Raw genomic sequence first — 18,054 nt, forward strand, 5'->3', positions numbered from 1 at the left:
TGTTACTGGAGTTTAATTATGTTTACCTATGTTAATGATGCATATTTACCGCTTGCCCACGTCCACCTAATTAAAAAATATGTGCGTTCACTGTAATATACAAGAATATGTACGCAGCACACAGGGGAGGAGGACAATTATGTGAACACCTGTAGAGCTTAATGACATCCAATACAGTATGTGTTTGGAACATAGAGTTAACCTCCTGTATGTCCATGTGTATGCTGCTAATGGTATGATTACTGACTCTATCTGATTACTGATGTCTACAAATATTTATCATTTGTAATAAATGAATAAAATATATCTACATATACATATGTCTTTTGAAAATATCTGGTAAAGGAGTTCTGTTTAACGTTTGGGGGACATGTAAAGACCGGGGGTCTGGAACTTTTGAGCCTCAGACCTTTAATTTCATGCATTCTTGTGGATATATTGTGTGTATATATTGGATATGCTCTACCCTCCTTGTGTCTTTTATTATTTACATCAATGATAAATTATTAGATTGTCTCTGGCAAGGTTGGCACTATTAAGAGAAAAATAACATTACAAGAACAAAGTCATTATTAAATGAGAATAAAATAAATGTTAAATCAATTGACCAGAAATTGAAAGACAACATAAGTTATTGTACTATAATATATACTATAATATTACACTTTTGCAGAATAATAGATGTTTTTATATGAAAAGATCATTTGTCATTTTGACACTGAACCGTTTATAGGGTGGGATTTGTTTTAATGAAGGTTTGAGATGTTGTGCGAGAAAATAATATCCCCTTCAAACGTCAGTATCTGTTGGGAGAAACTTAAGAGGTAATATACGTAAACTAGAGAATGCAATTCCTGAAGAAATTGCTAGTGGGAATGCTTTATGCTGAAAAGCTGACGCTAAACTGCTATGCTGAAATGTAATGTGTAAGAAGAAAGTGAAGAATTTAGATTGAAATGATACATGAACACTGGGGGCTTGAATGTGTGATGAGAGAAGAAAAGAAAGTAAAAAGGCTTGGAAAAGCAGCAGAATATTTGAACTGCAAACTTTTGAACTAACTTGATGGTGAATGATCTGTCACCATGGCAACGGCATTTGATGACACCACATAATACGCTTAGATGCGTTGATGGCTGCATCGTTACCAAACCTGTGAAGTTTTGGGCCGTTTGGAAAATTTCACTGAAGTTATGAGAAAAAACCGTGTTTCAATGGCGAGCATTGTGTTGCCATGGCAACGGCTGGACTGTTAGCACACATGTGAATTTTGAGAGAGAGAGAGAGAGAGAGAGAGAGAGAGAGAGAGAGAGAGAGAGAGAGAGAAGAGAGAGGAGAGAGAGAGAGAGAGAGACTGTGTGTGAGAGAGTGTGTGTCTGTGTGTTTGTGAGAGAGAGAGAGAGAGAGAGAGAGAGAGAGATAGAGAGAGAGAGAGAGAGAGAGAGAGAGAGAGAGAGAGAGAGATGAACAGTTAGAACTGACTGCTGTCAGTTGGAGTGATGACATCATCGTGTTCCATTACACAGGTGTTTATAGTTGAGCTAACGAGCTCTGTTGAGATCAAAGGTTTGCATTGTTCTGAATGAGAGATAAACCTCTTACATGTGAACGTTTTGTGGAAGAACCATAACAGATATCTGTGAAATTTCAAAACGTGAAGCATGTCAAGGAAGTTGAGTATCTGAAGTGTAATTTTTGTGTACTTTCGGGTTAATAATGTGGCCTTTTTGGCAGTTTAACTAAAGGTGTGCGGCTGCTGCTGTGAGGAAATATCAGCCTGAAATTACAATGGGTTTAATGGAGACATGTTGAAAGTTGTTGTCACTTCATGCCCTCAAGAGGCATTTTGTTTAATTATTTTTGCTTAATTATTTGTCATTTTTCAAGCTACGAGATGTTTTCCTATGTTTCTCATGAAAAATTATGTCTCAAGAATGTAGGGTTTGGGAATTATGGCAGTTTTAAAAAACAATATGAAGGCAAATTTCAAGATTTCCTACCCTCTAGCTGTGACATCACGCACTCTAGTTAATGTTAAAATCTGAAGAAAGCCTCTTTACCAAGGTCTGAACAATGTTTAATATCTCTAAAAGTAAGAATCAGATTTAAAAGTTGTGTTACACGAATAATGTCAGAAAGATGTGTAACATTTTAAAGTTGGAATGAGGTTTCTGAGTGAAAGTATGAATGAACAGTTAGCAGTTGAAGTCGCATGAAGATTGTTCAAGTCTGAAGATTTTCTCCATTGACTTCAATGTTTAAAAATGTGATGAATTATGGGATGTATCTCTTGAATTATGAAAGTTATGAATGATAAAAGTAATAGCCATCGATTCCCGACCGAGCTGAACGTTTTGATGTTTGAACGGAGTTTCTGCGATGTTGAATGCAGGAGGAGAAGAGGTGCAAAATTCAGGCGGAATAATAATAATTTTGTCCATAGAATAACATATAGTTGGAATGCTGTATCAGCATTCCCACTAAATAAGATGAGAAAAAATAGTATTGATCCCTGGTGGAAAAATGTGATTGTTGCAGCAGTAAAAGTATTGGAACTTCAGTAGATAAAAAACAAATAAGACTATGAAATAAGCAATCAAATGACATAAAACGATATCAGTAATGAAGCTACCAGTAGAATACAGTAAACAATTCATTTCAGAAATGATTATGCAGACAATTTGAAGGTGCATTTAAATTGGACTATAGAGCATTTTGATTTTAATGGATAGCTGGGTTTCAGACACAGTTTTCGCATTTGGATTTTAATAATAGTGCTGGTCAGCATCATGCCCCCCTCTAAATCTCTGATGATACTCCCAAAAAACAATTTGATTGACACTGAGGAGTTTTGATCTACTTCTATGCATGAGCTGTCAATACTGACTAAGTTTAGCGTGCATCGACATACTTGTGACAAAGCTTTTCCTTAGTCCTTAAGAAATATTTTTCTGCCAAACTTCACTTTGGTTCTTGGCACTAAGCCAGTTTGTTTTTTGCCAGTGGTTATTTGTCTGACAGCCAAGATATCCAGAGCATAAAAATACTATTTTGATATTCTTTTTAATGTGTGTTTGTGAGTGTGTGAAAGGGACACGGAGAGAACATTTTCCTGGCAGCAGCTCCACAATTTCTCTGCAGTTACCCTCTAATACTAAAGCTATTCAGTGTAGTCACTGTAGCTTGTAAGTGAGTAGGCAATGCTTAGATTTAAAAGGAGAGACAGATGTTATTGTAAAAATCAAATGATGTAAGCCAACTTGTGAAACTGTTAACTATGCAAATACAATTTAAAGTGCTTTTGTCATTATCTAAATACAATTCTAATTGTGTTGAATGTTGCTTTCCAAAATATACATGAATATTTAGTTGTGTTTCAGAGGCCAAAGATTAATTATATTCTACTTAACTTTACAGTTATAAAAACACGTTTGAAACAACACAACAAATGTACTATTTGAAAGGTTTGCTTGAAAAAATATGTATCTGCACTTAGCTAGAAACTTTTACCAGAGACTACTGTATAGTCCAACGGATTGGCAGTCAGCAAAGCCTCAGTTTTTCTTCCAACAGACTGTTGACTCAAAAAACTCCCCATACTTGTGTTGTAAAATAGAAAACTAGAGAGCATGTATGTTCCTTATAGATTATTCCGCTTATTATTTTCTCAATAATTAATTTAATTTCCAAATAAATCCAATCAATTTGAAACCTTAAGCCAAATATAATCATTGATAAATGATGGTACATCATGAAGAATGTGGTGATCTCTGTATGCTGTTGTAATTTGTTTGTCTGTGCTGAGATTTTGTAAGGCTGCTACTTTTTGATCTCAATTGGATTTCCTGGCATAAAGGTTTTTTAAAAATAAAATTATAAATGATTGTTTCAGGTCTTAATTATATGACAAAAGCGAACTCGTCTTTAAGCTAAGTTGCGAACCATTTGATTAATATTATAAAATCAGTTTCGAGGCTCATGCTGGCGCTGTCCATTACCTGCAGTGCTGAAACGTATTAATCAAACCAACATTAATCAACATCATGTACTTTTAACGGGACACTACATGGACGATATATGTTATTCTTCAAGCTCAGTTGGGCAATTTTACTTAATTGTATGAACCTCAAACAAGTGTCAGTGACAAGCTCGTTGGAGCCAAAAGTGCCAGTTTCCCCTCACCGGCTCGCTCCAGTCAGAGCGTGGTGTTGCCTTTCCCCCTCCTCTCTTTCCGTTGCTCCAATTCTTCAACGTCTGGTGCTTCGTTTTCTTACGTTCCCCGAGCTAATAAAGGGTACATTACGTTGTGGGCGTAACGGGCTCCTTGTAATGGCGACCGTGCCGTAGATGTGCCTAGGTTTGTGAAAATGAAGCGAAGAAGAAGTTATTTCTTTTAAGTGAAACGCCGAGGTTCCCGGAGGAGGACTTTGCGTCTACAACCATCGTCTCTATACGTGGTAAACTTAGCTGTACTTTTGAACTTTTGTTCGCTTTAACAATGATGAAGCTCAAGTCTAACCAAACCCGGACGTACGACGGGGATGGCTACAAGAAGCGGGCCGCCTGTCTGTGCTTCAGGGGCGAGACCGAGGAAGAGGTAAGTCCGGGGATGTGGCTGTATGGAGGGCCAAGCTAACATTAGCAGCATTAGCTGCTTACAGTAAATCTGTTCATTTACCAACACAGCTGTGGCTTTATGTCAGCTGGAAAAAATGACTTATTAGTTGTTGTACCTCTCGAATTGTCATTTTGCTGTTGTGTATTAAACACTTGTTTAAGCTCGTACTTACCGAAGTGTTATGTAAGACTATTTTGCTGTGCATACACCTACCCCGGGTTTTATACACAGCTAGTCCACCTGTTAGCTGTATGCTAATGCTAACGTTAGCTTGCTAACTAGCCGCGTTGCTACTGTGGGCAGCCGGCTCTCGGCCAGCGACCACAGCCCACAGTGATGAGTGGTGACTTTATCATTATGAGACTCAGCTGAATGTAAATCACTGCTTTCTAAAGTGACAAGCTAAGATATGTATATGCTACTGTCACACATGGTTTGTTGAGCTAAGTAACTGTTAGTGGTTACTGTGATAGCGTTAATGCAACTGGTATTGCTAGCCAAACATTGGACTGATATGTAGCTATTAGCTGTGCCAGTATAGCCACCGGTAGCAACACTCGGCTATCTTACATCACAGTGTTTTTCACGTTGTTGAATATATTTGAAATGCATATGTGGTGATATGTGGTTAGACCACTCTGCTTAATGACAAACTCGAAAACCTATTTCGGTGTATATCCACTGTTAATGTGCCGTGCGCTCTCTTCCACGAAAACCTCTCAAAGTATCCTTCATATTATTGTTAAATCAGAGGCGATTTGGGGAGTCTGATGTCCAGTCAACAACACACACAAAGAAGTCTTTGTAGTGGAAATAGTATTACCAGGGGTGGGGAGACTAATAGAGACTTAACTAATTCCTCATTCTCGTTAAAGTAGAGGCCAGGTTGTGAACATGGGTTGTTGATTACAGGAAGCACATCAGTTTGGCCCCTAGCTAGAAACTTTTCCAGAGTGTATCTACCAGATAGGCACTCAGCCAAGCCTCAGATATTGTGGAAGCAGATTGTTGACACCATGAAGTCACCATACTTGTGTGGAAAAAAGCAAACTCAGTGAGTCATACATTAGCTATAGCAGGGAATGTTCTGAGTTAACTGCTTTTCAACAATATCCAGCTCGACAACACTCCCTGGGTTACTTTAATTCATTTTCAGTGTCATAGTTGTAAGGTAGCTATTGTTTCACATGTTGGGGTTTGGCTCTTCCGTCTATAACGAACACAGCACTCACAAAATAGTCTTGCTCAAGCAGCAACACACCAATAAAAGCACAATTAGCAATCAACATTGAGTCATTCGCTAATGCCTGACTAGCTTTGTTTTGGATGCTTTGCAGGTGCTGCTGGTAAGCAGTAGTCGACATCCTGACAAGTGGATAGTTCCTGGAGGGGGAATGGAGCCTGAGGAGGAGCCCAATGTTGCTGCTGCTCGAGAAGTGTGTGAAGAGGTTAGTTCTTTAACTGTTTTTCAAGATAAATGTATCTAAATTAAGGCTATTTTGTGGCCAATTTTCTTTCTTTGATACTGTTCCTATATATACTGTGCTCAGGCCAACTTTATTTGATCCTTGTATCTGTGAAACATACCTTTTAATAGACTTCCTAGAGTTCATAGCCAGGAATATTGTTCCGGGAATGGACTCCCTATTTCAATTCGTAAATGTAGTTTGCGTGTAAGCACACAAGATGTATTGTATTTCATTTCATCCTTTCTGTATTTAACACAGGGCCTAATACCTTGCTCTCAAAGTCCATTTTGTCAGTGCAGTCATCCTGTTTGCATGGACAGAGAGACAGAGCCTAGCAACATCTAAGCTGTATCCTCGCATCGTGTTACAAAGCAGTGTTTATGTGTCAAAGGAGGTCACAGTGAGATTGAACACTGGCTGCCCAGCGGTTTTACTGCAGCACTATCAAATCCCATAAAGTAGAGCAAATAAAAACAATCTGCTTTTTGTTCTTGTTTGTTTTGGACAGTTCTATTTTTGCAACAGCAGCCTTGTTACCGATGCAGTTTGAAGGGCAAAATGCATCTATTATTGTTTGTCTGTGCTTCGCAGGATAGGTAGAAATTGGTAAACAGCTCTGAAGCTCATTGGAAATCAATAAAATTGCTTATACCTCTTGCGTCCGTCCCTTAAATCATGTATACCCTTGTGGTCAATTGTGTAAATCGCGTAGGCATTTTGATCAGAATGGCTGAAAGGGGAGTAAAGATGACACAGAATCTCACTTGGCTGTCAGCTCTTGGCATGGCACTGACCATATAAAGCGGATTTCTCTTGTGTGAGATCCATCACACTGATAGATGTTGCCGATATCATCCCTTATCCTGGTTGTTGCTCTTTGATATCTTCAACACATTTCCACAGGGTCACAAGCACTGTCGTATCACAACTGATGTTTGTTAAAAGTGCTAAAAGGCCCCATTCAGAAACATTGTGGTGACTTTGAATGGTACTCAATGCATCACCACGTCTTGTGGCTTTCTAAGCTTCTTATTGAACGGTGGTGTAACAGGACATATCCTAATCCTGACAAGCTTCTTCTGATGACCATATGAGCAGTGAGAGATTGCTTATGCTTATTGGTTTGGAGCCTTGCCAGGGATTGCATTAAAGACACGGCAGTTAAAAAGGAGCAGGCCAAAGGTTGCAGAGAGTTTCTTCCTCTGTCTGACTGTTGGGGAACTCTCTGTAGTCATACGCTCTGCATCAAGAAGACTGTGGACTGTGTTGCACAACTTGTGAAGCCTCAATGCTGTGCATCCTCTCCCAACATGTAGCACAGTAGTTTTCAGTTACAAGAACTATAGTTGGGAGATATTTTCCATCTCAAAACATACAGGTTGACGTTTGGCCTATTACTTAAACCCTGGCACATCTCTGTGGTTCCTAGTGGTGAGCTTGTTCTTTTTACACATGGTCTTGCTGAAGGCCTGAAGAGACCAACTCCTGAGTCCACAGCACAGTAAGTGCAACATTTATTTTTAGACTGAAACTGGAACCTGGAGAAGATGCTGCCAAGATGTCAGCAAGTGGCCGGGCTCTGTATCTAAACCTGACCTACTAGTATCCACCTCTGGGAGTAAAGATCTACCGTGGAGATTATTTAGTTTTCAGAATATGTAACAAGAAAAGGCACGAGGAACGTTGTCATCTTTACGAAAGGTTGTGACATTGAGATGGCTTGGGCGTTTTGAGTTATAGGAAGAGTAGCAGCTTGTGACAGCAAAGCAGTTGTTCTGTTGGTTTTTAGTGACCTTTACACACAATCTTTGATGGTACTCAAAACATCTTGTTGAGCAGCCGTCAGATTGTGAACAGAGGTGTTTACAGCTGTATCATTTAGAACTGCAAATATTACTGGAATAACATGAACTCTATTTTAGTAATATCTCAACATTTTTAACTCGTGTAATGCTTGACACTGCTGCTGGAACAAAATCATTTCCCAATTTTGGGATAAATAAAGTATCTATCTAAAAAAAAAAAATGCCTTTGCTGGGTCCTGCTTCTTAGGATGTGACAATTAGCTTTTTTTCTCCGTTTTGCATAGTTGTTTGTTTAATGGCTTTAGGTTTGTACTGCTGGTTTGACAAAACAATACGTCAGGCTAGGAAACAGGACATTGTTGCATATTGGGCATATTCCCCCTTTTCAAACATTTTTTTAGACCAAATGAATAAAATAAAAAACTGGCAGATTAAAACCCAGATTTCCAACTAGCTCCTTGTGACTCCGAATGTCTGTCCAGAGCTTAGACTGCCAGTGTATGACTTACTGTTGCACTGAACTGTGGAATGAATGAAGAAAGAATCAGTACATGCAAGACATGACTTGAGGATTTGGTTCAATGTGTTACACGGCAGATTTAGCAACAACCCAGGAATTAGATGGAATTAATTTTCAGAGGACAAAACAATCTTATGATGTAATGTAATCCACTTCAACACAATCAGCTTCTGAATAACAATCTGAACCAACGTTATAAAGTTCAAACATGCAGTGTGCATTGTCAGGCTGATAATATCATTCTAAAGTACATGTGTGATGTTTTCTAACCCTCTTCTGTATATCAGACCTGGAGGGTGTTTATCTGCTAACCATTTTAATAATCCTTTTTTTTTTCTTTTTTTTTTACAGGCCGGTGTAAAGGGGACTTTAGGGCGCTTAGTTGGAGTATTTGAGGTGAGGTTTGTTTACCCACCATTTATTTTTGTAGTATTCAAATGTCAACATGCTGTGCATCATGTTTGGGAGTAAGAACATGCTGTTTATTCCCCCACAGAACCAGGAGAGGAAACACAGGACCTACGTCTACGTTCTTATTGTAACAGAGCACCTGGAGGACTGGGAGGACTCGGTCAACATTGGTAAATCACCGCATTTGTTTACTAGTCAAGAAACAGGGATCATACGGACAAAGTTCTCAGTCAGTCACATGCTGTCTGTAGCCCAGGCCTTGGTGATATTACAGTTCTGGGAGGGAGGGTTTATAACACAAGCTTTGTTTCTGCCCTTGTGATTTTCACTATTCACTCTGCGAACATACTGATAATAACTCAAATCTTTTCATAATGAGTTTTTTTGTCTTCTTGTGTCTTCTCTCACATGTTCTAACTCGTCCCACAATGGTGTCTTGTTTTGTTTACAGGGAGAAAAAGGGAATGGTTTAAAATAGACGATGCAATACGAGTGTTGCAGTGTCACAAGCCCGTGCAGGCCACCTACTTCGAGGCTTTCCAGGAGAGTTGCCTGACCAGTAATGGAACGCCTTTGGTGACCACGATAGGCGGGGACCTGTCCCCTACCTACAGCATCAATCAGAGCTCGGTCTCGGGTATCAGATAACTAAAACCATAACTGACACCTCCGGGAGCTTTCGCCACCACTTGCGCTCTTACTCGTGTCATTTTCTCTTCTATTCCTCTCTCTCTTCTCTTCTCTTCTGTCTCAATAACATGGTTTGCCTTGCCAACTCCTTTGTGCCAGCACTGTGGCACAGACTTGATGACAAGTGTCGGGTGAATAGTCTGAAACACTTTGTAAATGTAAATGTAATTTTTGAACCCCTATTTTTTTTTTTTTCTCTCTCTTTTTACTGAAAACTGCATGAAATGTCCCCTGATCCTCTTTCCTTAACGCGCCCTTAGCGTGGTGTTAATTGAATGCAAGAACTACTTTTTACTGTTTGTAATGTAAAAGTGTATACGTAGTGCTTAAGCTGAAGGCTTTTGGTGGTCTTTTTAAAAGTCTCCTCCATCTTTTCAGTTCTGTTTCTTTTGAATGAATGTGCCCATTAGTGTACTCCCTCCCTGTGAATAAGGATAGGAAGTGTTGTCTGTATCTGAATGAACAGAATTGTTGGAAGTGACTTGTCTTGCATGAGCACTGTAATGTTGTGTCTCGCTCGCTCGAGAGACCTGATGCTGACTGTAACAGACGTGTGGTAAGGTCTTCTTGGATTTCTCTTCATTTAGCTCCTTATCGTGGTTATCGATGTCTCTTATTGGTAGGATACGGCCCCTCGCTAGTTTTTCCAATTTCAACTGTCATGTGTGTTTCTCTCATATTTGGGAAGCTAGCCAAGCACTACAGGTTTCACTCTCCAACAGAGCAAATACTGTAACGAGAGAAAGAATGTCAACATACAATGTCAAATGAACCACCTTCTCCTCAGTGTCTTCACCTCCTTTTTAATCCCTTTTTCTTTTTTAAACTTCTTTCTCGGGACTGACTGAAGTCTTCCTCCACATACTGAGAGGTAGTAGGTTTAAAAAAAATCATGGACTTGTAATTTCAAAATGCAGCACATATCACTTAAGTTATTTAAACCATTTCCATATGTTGCCCCTCACATTCAGTTTGGTTCAAAGCAATTGTTTACACTGTCCAGAACGGCACAGGTGACTCATTATGGTCATGATTTTCCCTTTTTCTTTCTCCCCTACCCTTTTTTTAGTATTTAATCTGCATCCCCAAAACACTCAAAACACCTGCTTGACATCAAGAGTAATGGAATCTATAATGCTGATGCAGAACAAACAAGCCTTGTACAGTTTGAGACCTCGTTTTTAACATGTAAAATGCTTTTGGATACTAGTTTTTGTTTTTTTATGTTTTTCTCTCTAACGTCTGGCAAAAGTCTCTCTGGCCGAGCTGCGTCACTCGATGTGGCCTGAGGCAGCCGGCTCAATACTGTGAAACTGGAGGCGCTGTAGATAGCATGTTAGAGGTTTTTATTGTAAATTGTTTATTTCTGTATAGATCAAAGGTGAGAGTACAAATGACTAAACACCTCTTTCACATCTGTGAGTCTCACATTTCAATCGAGGCAGGAAAACTGATTGAACTCATGGCTTTGGAGCTGGAATTAGTTTTAGAGATAGCTCAGAGTACATCTGAGGCTACAGGACAAGGCATGTGGTTGTTGGTGAGAAGGAAGAGCCAATTTCATATTGAATTCTTTCAAAATCCTTAATTTAGTTTGGACTAAAACACATTTGTCACACTTAAGGAAAGCTGTTCTATGGCCAAGCTGAAGCCTGAGAATCCAAATCACTTTATAAATTAGAAGTAAAGAAGATTTACTCTGTTAGCTGTTAATCTATCCCAGGTCAGTGTGTTTACTCATGAAGGGTTTACAGGGTCTTTCTCTAAACCTTTGACAGGATGCTGGGGTTTTCTGCCCATTATTTAAATCTGTTATTAAAGATTATTTGGACACTCGGTAGCAGCAGAAATCTGTAAACATCCACATATCCGTTTATTTATTTTTTCTCTGTGTCTATCTGATAATCCAATGTTGACTTCTCTTTTAAGATCCATTTTTCCACCAGTGTCAACTCAATGATTACATTGTCTGCACTCAAACTGCAGCAGTGATCAGGTTTTATAATGCTATGACTCATGGGAGCAGCTCCGTTATACAATGTCAACAAAATAAACTAAATGGTTTGAAAAGAAGACATCATTTATTGATACCAAGCGGAAATTAAATGTCCTCTACGCTAAGCAGATGCATATTTAACATTGAATGTGGGCAGAAAACTCCAGTATCATGATTTAATCAAAAACACATCAAAGAAATCCCACAGGAGAAATGTAAAGACCTGAAAACTAGTGGATGAAAAGCTCAAATAGACATCTCTTAGCAGGATGGTGGTGGTGTCTTATTCATGGAATTTCCTCCAGTAATGTGGGGGCGCCACCCTGCAAGCTTCTGATCCCTTTGGTGTCTGAAGGAAAACGCTTCCTGACTGACAGTACATGTGGAAGGAGTCTAAAGTCTCCTAACAGAAGGAGACTTTGAACTGTGTTATTGCTGTGCACCAGGAAGGTGTGTTGTCCAAAGTCTTGCTTTATGAGAGTTGCATCAAGAGTTCCTGTTTTCAGTCTTCATTGAAATGTGCAAATGGTTGTCAAGGGGATAAACCTGTATATGGCTTTTTAAAAAGAAATCTAAAACCTTTCTCTGATTGATTGAATTTGCTCTTGGTGGTTGGATGCGGGTGACAGGTACTGTCAAAATGAATGTGAGGAGGACTTCCACAGTAACAGCCAGTGACTCAATTATTAATGACCACTTGATCCATCATTTTCAGTTTTTCTTTAACCTGTTGTGCAATTGTCAAACAAATATCTGTATATAGGTAACAGTACCGTTTCAGCCAGAGGACGCACCATGGCTTCGGTCAGTAATGATTAGTATTTTTTTTTTTTACAATTCCCTTCTCACTCAAAATTCAAGCACTTCCTGTCATAGGTAATGTGATTTGGGCCAGGGTTCAGGAGGACATCTATGAAGTACATGTCTCCATATAAGCACGTTGGAGTTAATGTGGTGTTAATGCGTTACTCCAGGGAGATTTCGATCACAATTGGCTCCTTTTTGTGACATTTAAGCTTCTAAACATTTGAGGGGAAAGGAGACAATGAATTATCAACGATTAGAGCTTAAGATAAGTCACTTCCTTTTAATTGACCAAAGTTAAAGGTTTGAATATGTATTGCCCCATCTTGTGGCGAAAGCAAAACATATTAAAAGCACATCACTGCAGCTGATTGTAACAGTTTCCTTTAGCATTGTGGTCATTCTCCAAACTATGAACAATCAGACATTGATTCATAAAAGCTGTCTTTTTAAAGGTTACCCTAAATACTAGTACATTGATAAACAAAGCAAACACACGTGCACCTGACCTCAGCCTTGAAGTTACCTACTTGTCATTTTGATCTCCTCTCCAAGGTATACGTGTCACTGGAACTTTTCTTTTCCTCTTTTGTCATTTGGGACTGTGGAATAAAACCAGTGCGAGAAGACTGAAGATTGTAATATAAATGTGCCAACAAATAAACACCAGTATTTCACATTCAGGCTGGCTTCAATGTTTGTGTCCATGTCTTTACAAATGTTTGATGCGTGTGCTTGCAGTACTTTACGGAAGAGTACAACAAGGTAAGAGTTGTGTATTAGGCTTGCTTACTGGGATTTTTATGCACCACTTCTCTCAATCCGTATTGCTATACATACTTATCTTTACAGTTTATTTTTGCGATGAGACAGAACGTGTTTGTACAGACAGGAAATTATTCAATGAGCACTGTTAGAAAACCACTGAGTTATTTCCAACGGTAAAGCTGATCGTCTACATAAAATGTGACTTTAACATTTGTAAAGCTTTGGTTAGAGGCCCCAACTTGGTCCCAAAAGGTAAGATACTGATTTGAAGTAGGCTTAAGCAGTGAATGTTATTGAGTGCAGTGTTGTCTACCACAATGCAGAATGGAGAAGCTGTTCAGAGCTGGAAAAGCTTTACACTGATTGTGCTTCGACAGCTCCAGAATCACAACAGAAAACTATTGCATATTTTGGAAAAACCTGTTTCACTTTCTGTTCTCTGAATCAGCAATTTGATTCTTAGTTTGCAGGATAATTATGTTCTTTTATAAAAACTACCAAAACGGTTCTATCAGAATGAGTATGAACAATACATATGCTGAAGCCTAGTAGGCAACAGACATTTTGAACAATAAAGACAAGCTTTTTAACTCCCTTGTGTACCACTTATGAATGACCAAAGAATTACAGCGATATTTTACAATAATGATTGAGTCGGATTTATTTTTGCTCTCTACTAAATGACATCCTGCTGACTAACTTTCCTCTGCTCAGCAAAACACAACATCTGAATGTTTGGAAACCAGCTCTTCAGTTTTAAAATCCATCAGCTACCACAATCCTGAATAACACAATACGGACACAGACAGGTTGTATTTTGATTTTCTTTATTGTACAGAAAGAGACGGTGAAAATTACTGAGGAGGCTGTCCTCTGCCGCGCCCGAAGCCACCTCTCTGCAAAGGGAAACAATGTTGTCAATACAAGTGTCAAACCAAATCCGACAGAACAAAGTTGTATTACTGCACTAAAACTAAATCCAGCTCCCCATAAAATAACTGCACCAACAAGCTGGCTGACTGATTGCTATAGAAAACGTTCCTAATATGCCATAACAGGAAATACATTATTCAAAATCAAAGGTTTGCTTGTATGCAGATAGAGATGCACAGAAAGGACTTCTCCCAGGGGGTAAATGTGTTCTGTACTTACGAACTGGAATTCTGTGGCAGCTCCTGCACCGGCCTCTGCTTTCTTGTCAGCACCAGCTGATGGAGAAGTAACGAATGAACAGTCAGCCATAAACATTTATATCTTTCACCTTAGCCATCACAAACTAATATTACGCACAATGAGAACCCTTACGTACATCTTAAATGTATATTGTTGTAATACTTTGCTTACAAAAGACGTTACTGGTTTCAGTCTTAAGAATCAATTGCTGAAGTTACACAAAAACTAGCTCAAGTGTCCATTTCTATTTGCCTTCAAGAATTTCTGCTGCTCATTTCAAAGAGTTGCTAGGAGTGTACTTACGGGGTGCAGCAGATCGCCTGTATGTATCTCTGTCAGCCTCTCCGCTGCGGTTAAGGCGGGCGGGCCTCTCTCCTTCCATTCCTGCAGAAATAAAAAAGGAAAATCAGATTAGGTTCAGGACATTTGACTGCACACCCAAGGAAATTGAGTCCACTTTAGAGCGGGAGATGTGTGCTGTGTCGGAACCGCATTTATACAAATGTTGTGTCAGGGACCCCTTCACAAGCAGAATATTCATGACCAATTTAAAAAGATACTTTTACACTTGGGTGGGAAACATAATCCCAGAATGGACCGTTGTTGCAAGAAATCCCAATCATCCTGCACTTAAACTCCAAAACTAGGGAACATTTGTGATGGCAAATATAATAGTTAAAATATTGCTCTGAAAATGCTCTTTATAAGTGAAACCCATTCTGCCAGTAAGAGATTTTAGAGCAGTGTTTCAAACAGTAATGCGATGTCTATGACACCTCTGTCTGCTCTTGAGTTGATGTCCAATGCAACTACAAAGCAAGTTACAAAGGGACACTTGTTGTATGTTAAGTTTGAGCCTAATCAGCTACACATGTAATTGTTTGAATTCTTGTTAAGTGCCCCACCCGTTCCCTCCTCTAACAACAACCCTACTATTTCAGCTAAAACATACAGAAAAGTCCCTGTCATCGGAACAGAGACTCCACGTCAGTGTAGAGACGCAGTGATGTGGTATTTCAGGGCAGACCTCTCATAAGGATTACCATTTATGTTAGGAGACCTGAATAACTATAATAAGAGTCGGCTTCTTAATATGTTGCTCACCACATTTCTGTTTTAAATCAAAGATTCAGCGCTATAATCTGACATTTGTACTTATGAAGCGACGATGATTATTTGGCTTGCGATTTCCGTATAACCCCTTCATACTAAGTTAGCAGAACATTCTATTGAAACTTGATTGGTTGCATTTCCTAAACTTTATAATAAAATGTTTAAAAGTAATGACCGGTCACATAAGGTTAATAAAAACAGTTGGAAATGTCAGAGTTGCTGAACACTGAGCCATGGCCTTTCGACTGCACAATGTTAATCTCTCAGGAATGCTTCCACTCAGCAGATTTACATTAAAGGCTAATGACTTGTGGTTTTTGTTATTCAGCTTCCAAAATGTAGAGGCAGTGTGCAATTAATGTGATTCACTTTGAAAACTAATAACAAAATACTTATAGTAATGATATTTGCCAATACGAGCTTAACAAAAGCAACATAAATAGTGATCACGGCCCAGTATTCCACAACGCAATTTTGAAAAGACCGTTAAAACAAAATCGAGCAACATTGTTCCAGGGAGCTTACCCTTGGGCCTGGGCCTTGCGGTCTCAGGGCGAGTCTGGCGGCGCAGAGTGGCGGGCACGATCTCTGGGGGCAGGTGGAGGAAGTCTCTCAGGTACTGGATACCCTCGTTGGTGAGGTACCAGTAGAAATGACGCCAGGCAAATTGCTCCTTGACGTACCCACAGGACTTCAAGGACTGGAGGAAAAACACAAACAAAGTGAGTTTCATGCAACTCTTCTACTGTTAATACTATATATACACCAAGTCCATCCTTTCAGGCAATGTGTCCTTAACCTCTCATTTTCCTGCTTGCATGTCTTTTCTCATCCCTTCTCACCGTGCAAACCAACTGTTTCTAACAAATAGCTTAAGTGAAATACCCTTAGAAAGACAGTAACCATTTCTTTACAAAGGTGATTCTCATTAAGTTCTGTAGTGCGAGTAAAATAAGTTAAACTTGGACCAAACGGCCAGAGTTTTAGCAACAACACACACGACTCCACTAACACTTGAGCGTCACCCTTTCTCTATCCATTTAGAAAAACATTGGACTTTTACCCTTCACGGTTTATTACTTTAATTATTGCGCACATTTAAATCTTAGCAGCCACGCGAGCATATAAACACGCTTGCATTTGTATTACTCTAGTTAATTCAGGCTACTTTAGCTCCATACAACATGTTTCCCTCTTATCCATGTGCATGCCATCAGAAGTCACAATGACTCCTAACCCCAGTTGTACCCCTCATGTTTTAGCATACACTGAGTGCAGTGTATTTTTGAAAATGATAAACCAGTGAATTTGACTAAACCAGAGAGTGGTGTTTAAAGATTTGCAGTGGTTCTGTTGGCATTTTAAAGAGAAACAAATGGTGAAGCAAACATATACAGACAAATAAGGGGCACAAAGGAGGTTCTAGAAAATTAAAACCAGAGCCTTAAGTATAAAAACCATGTACATGTTGCTCGATATTTTACAATCTCAAACCTAGTTAAGTGTAAGTGCAAAGCTTAATTCAGCATCATGACACTGGTCATTGAGTGCTACCCAGATAAGGCCTACACTTGTGTGACCTAGGCTGGACGAGAAACTAACCACTGCTTGTTTACAGAGCTTGAGTCAGACTATTTTGACATAAATATACAAACTTTTACAACGTCAGTATTCAACCTCCATCCCCCGGTTTCTTACCTGCATCGCTTTCATCACATGAAGGTTGGGCACGTTCTTGTCAGCGAGCTCCGGATGCTTGGGCAAGTGGACATCTTTCTTAGCCACCATGACTCCCTCCTTGAAGAGGAGCTCATAGATAGCAATGCGATTCTTCTTGGGCATCAGCATCTGTTCAGAGGGACATATTTATGCATCAGTATCCATTCCCACACTTTACAGACAGCGTGCAGTAGCTTCCAGTGTGATAGCATGTAAACTGGCTAGCATGTTAGCCACTTAGCTGCACGAACAGATCTAGTGAAAAGCAGCAGTAAGCCGACATACAAACGATTTATTTAATCAATGATATACGTTATTTTATGGTGTTCAAATCACTATTCACACAGTGTAATACACATTAACGTTGACTAAGGCGCCCCGCGTTAACAGAGAAAAATGGCAGCCGGTCGTGAACATCAGTCCTGGGTCACTTCCCAACTTCTAAGTCTAATATCCACGACTGGAAAGCGTTTAACACTAAAATACGTTCAGATATTGTATTGTCACATTAACAACAATCGAATATCCAACATTATAGTTTTATGGAAGATGAGATGTTTAAGATATATTTAGATTACTACGCCGGGTCTGTCTTTACCTTTCCACTTGATAGGGGACCGGAGCCGGAAGGAACGACGGATGTGGATCAGGGAGGTTTATCCTCTCTCCGGGCCTGGTGGAGGAGCGCGGCCCCCTGGTGGAGCGGAGGGGAACAGCAGTACTCATGGTGAGCATTGACTGCATTGATTTAGATATAAATACCTTTATATATACAGTCTATGATAAATACACATATTTATAGAATTATTATAAGGGTTTTAAAATGTTGTAATCACGAAGATGATAGTAATAATACTTGTAATAATTGGAAATCAAACAGTTTGCTGAAACGTATAAAAAATACTTTTTTGAGAAGACATTTAAAGATTTAAAATATGTCATTAATTATGTGAGCATACAAACTGTTA

General features: G+C 39.3%; 2 protein-coding genes across 2 annotated transcripts; one reads left to right on the top strand and one right to left on the bottom strand.

The window, feature by feature from the left end:
• The first annotated feature begins 4,308 nt into the window (after positions 1-4,308).
• nudt3b (nudix (nucleoside diphosphate linked moiety X)-type motif 3b) lies at positions 4,309-12,996 on the top strand. The gene is made up of 5 exons (XM_034138710.1): positions 4,309-4,597; positions 5,956-6,066; positions 8,764-8,808; positions 8,909-8,993; positions 9,275-12,996. The coding sequence occupies exons 1-5, from the start codon at positions 4,499-4,501 to the stop codon at positions 9,469-9,471; spliced, it is 537 nt and encodes a 178-aa protein (XP_033994601.1). The 5' UTR covers positions 4,309-4,498; the 3' UTR covers positions 9,472-12,996.
• Positions 12,997-13,891: 895 nt separating this feature from the next.
• On the bottom strand, positions 13,892-17,797 carry rps10 (ribosomal protein S10). The gene is made up of 6 exons (XM_034138711.1): positions 17,685-17,797; positions 17,066-17,215; positions 15,893-16,067; positions 14,558-14,638; positions 14,234-14,289; positions 13,892-13,977 (listed from the first exon to the last, which is right to left on the bottom strand). Exons 2-6 carry the CDS (start codon positions 17,213-17,215, stop codon positions 13,936-13,938), a joined length of 504 nt encoding a protein of 167 aa, XP_033994602.1. The 5' UTR covers positions 17,685-17,797; the 3' UTR covers positions 13,892-13,935.
• Positions 17,798-18,054: the final 257 nt, after the last annotated feature.

Source organism: Trematomus bernacchii, unplaced genomic scaffold (assembly GCF_902827165.1).
Source record: "Trematomus bernacchii unplaced genomic scaffold, fTreBer1.1, whole genome shotgun sequence".
Lineage (NCBI taxonomy): Eukaryota > Metazoa > Chordata > Actinopteri > Perciformes > Nototheniidae > Trematomus > Trematomus bernacchii.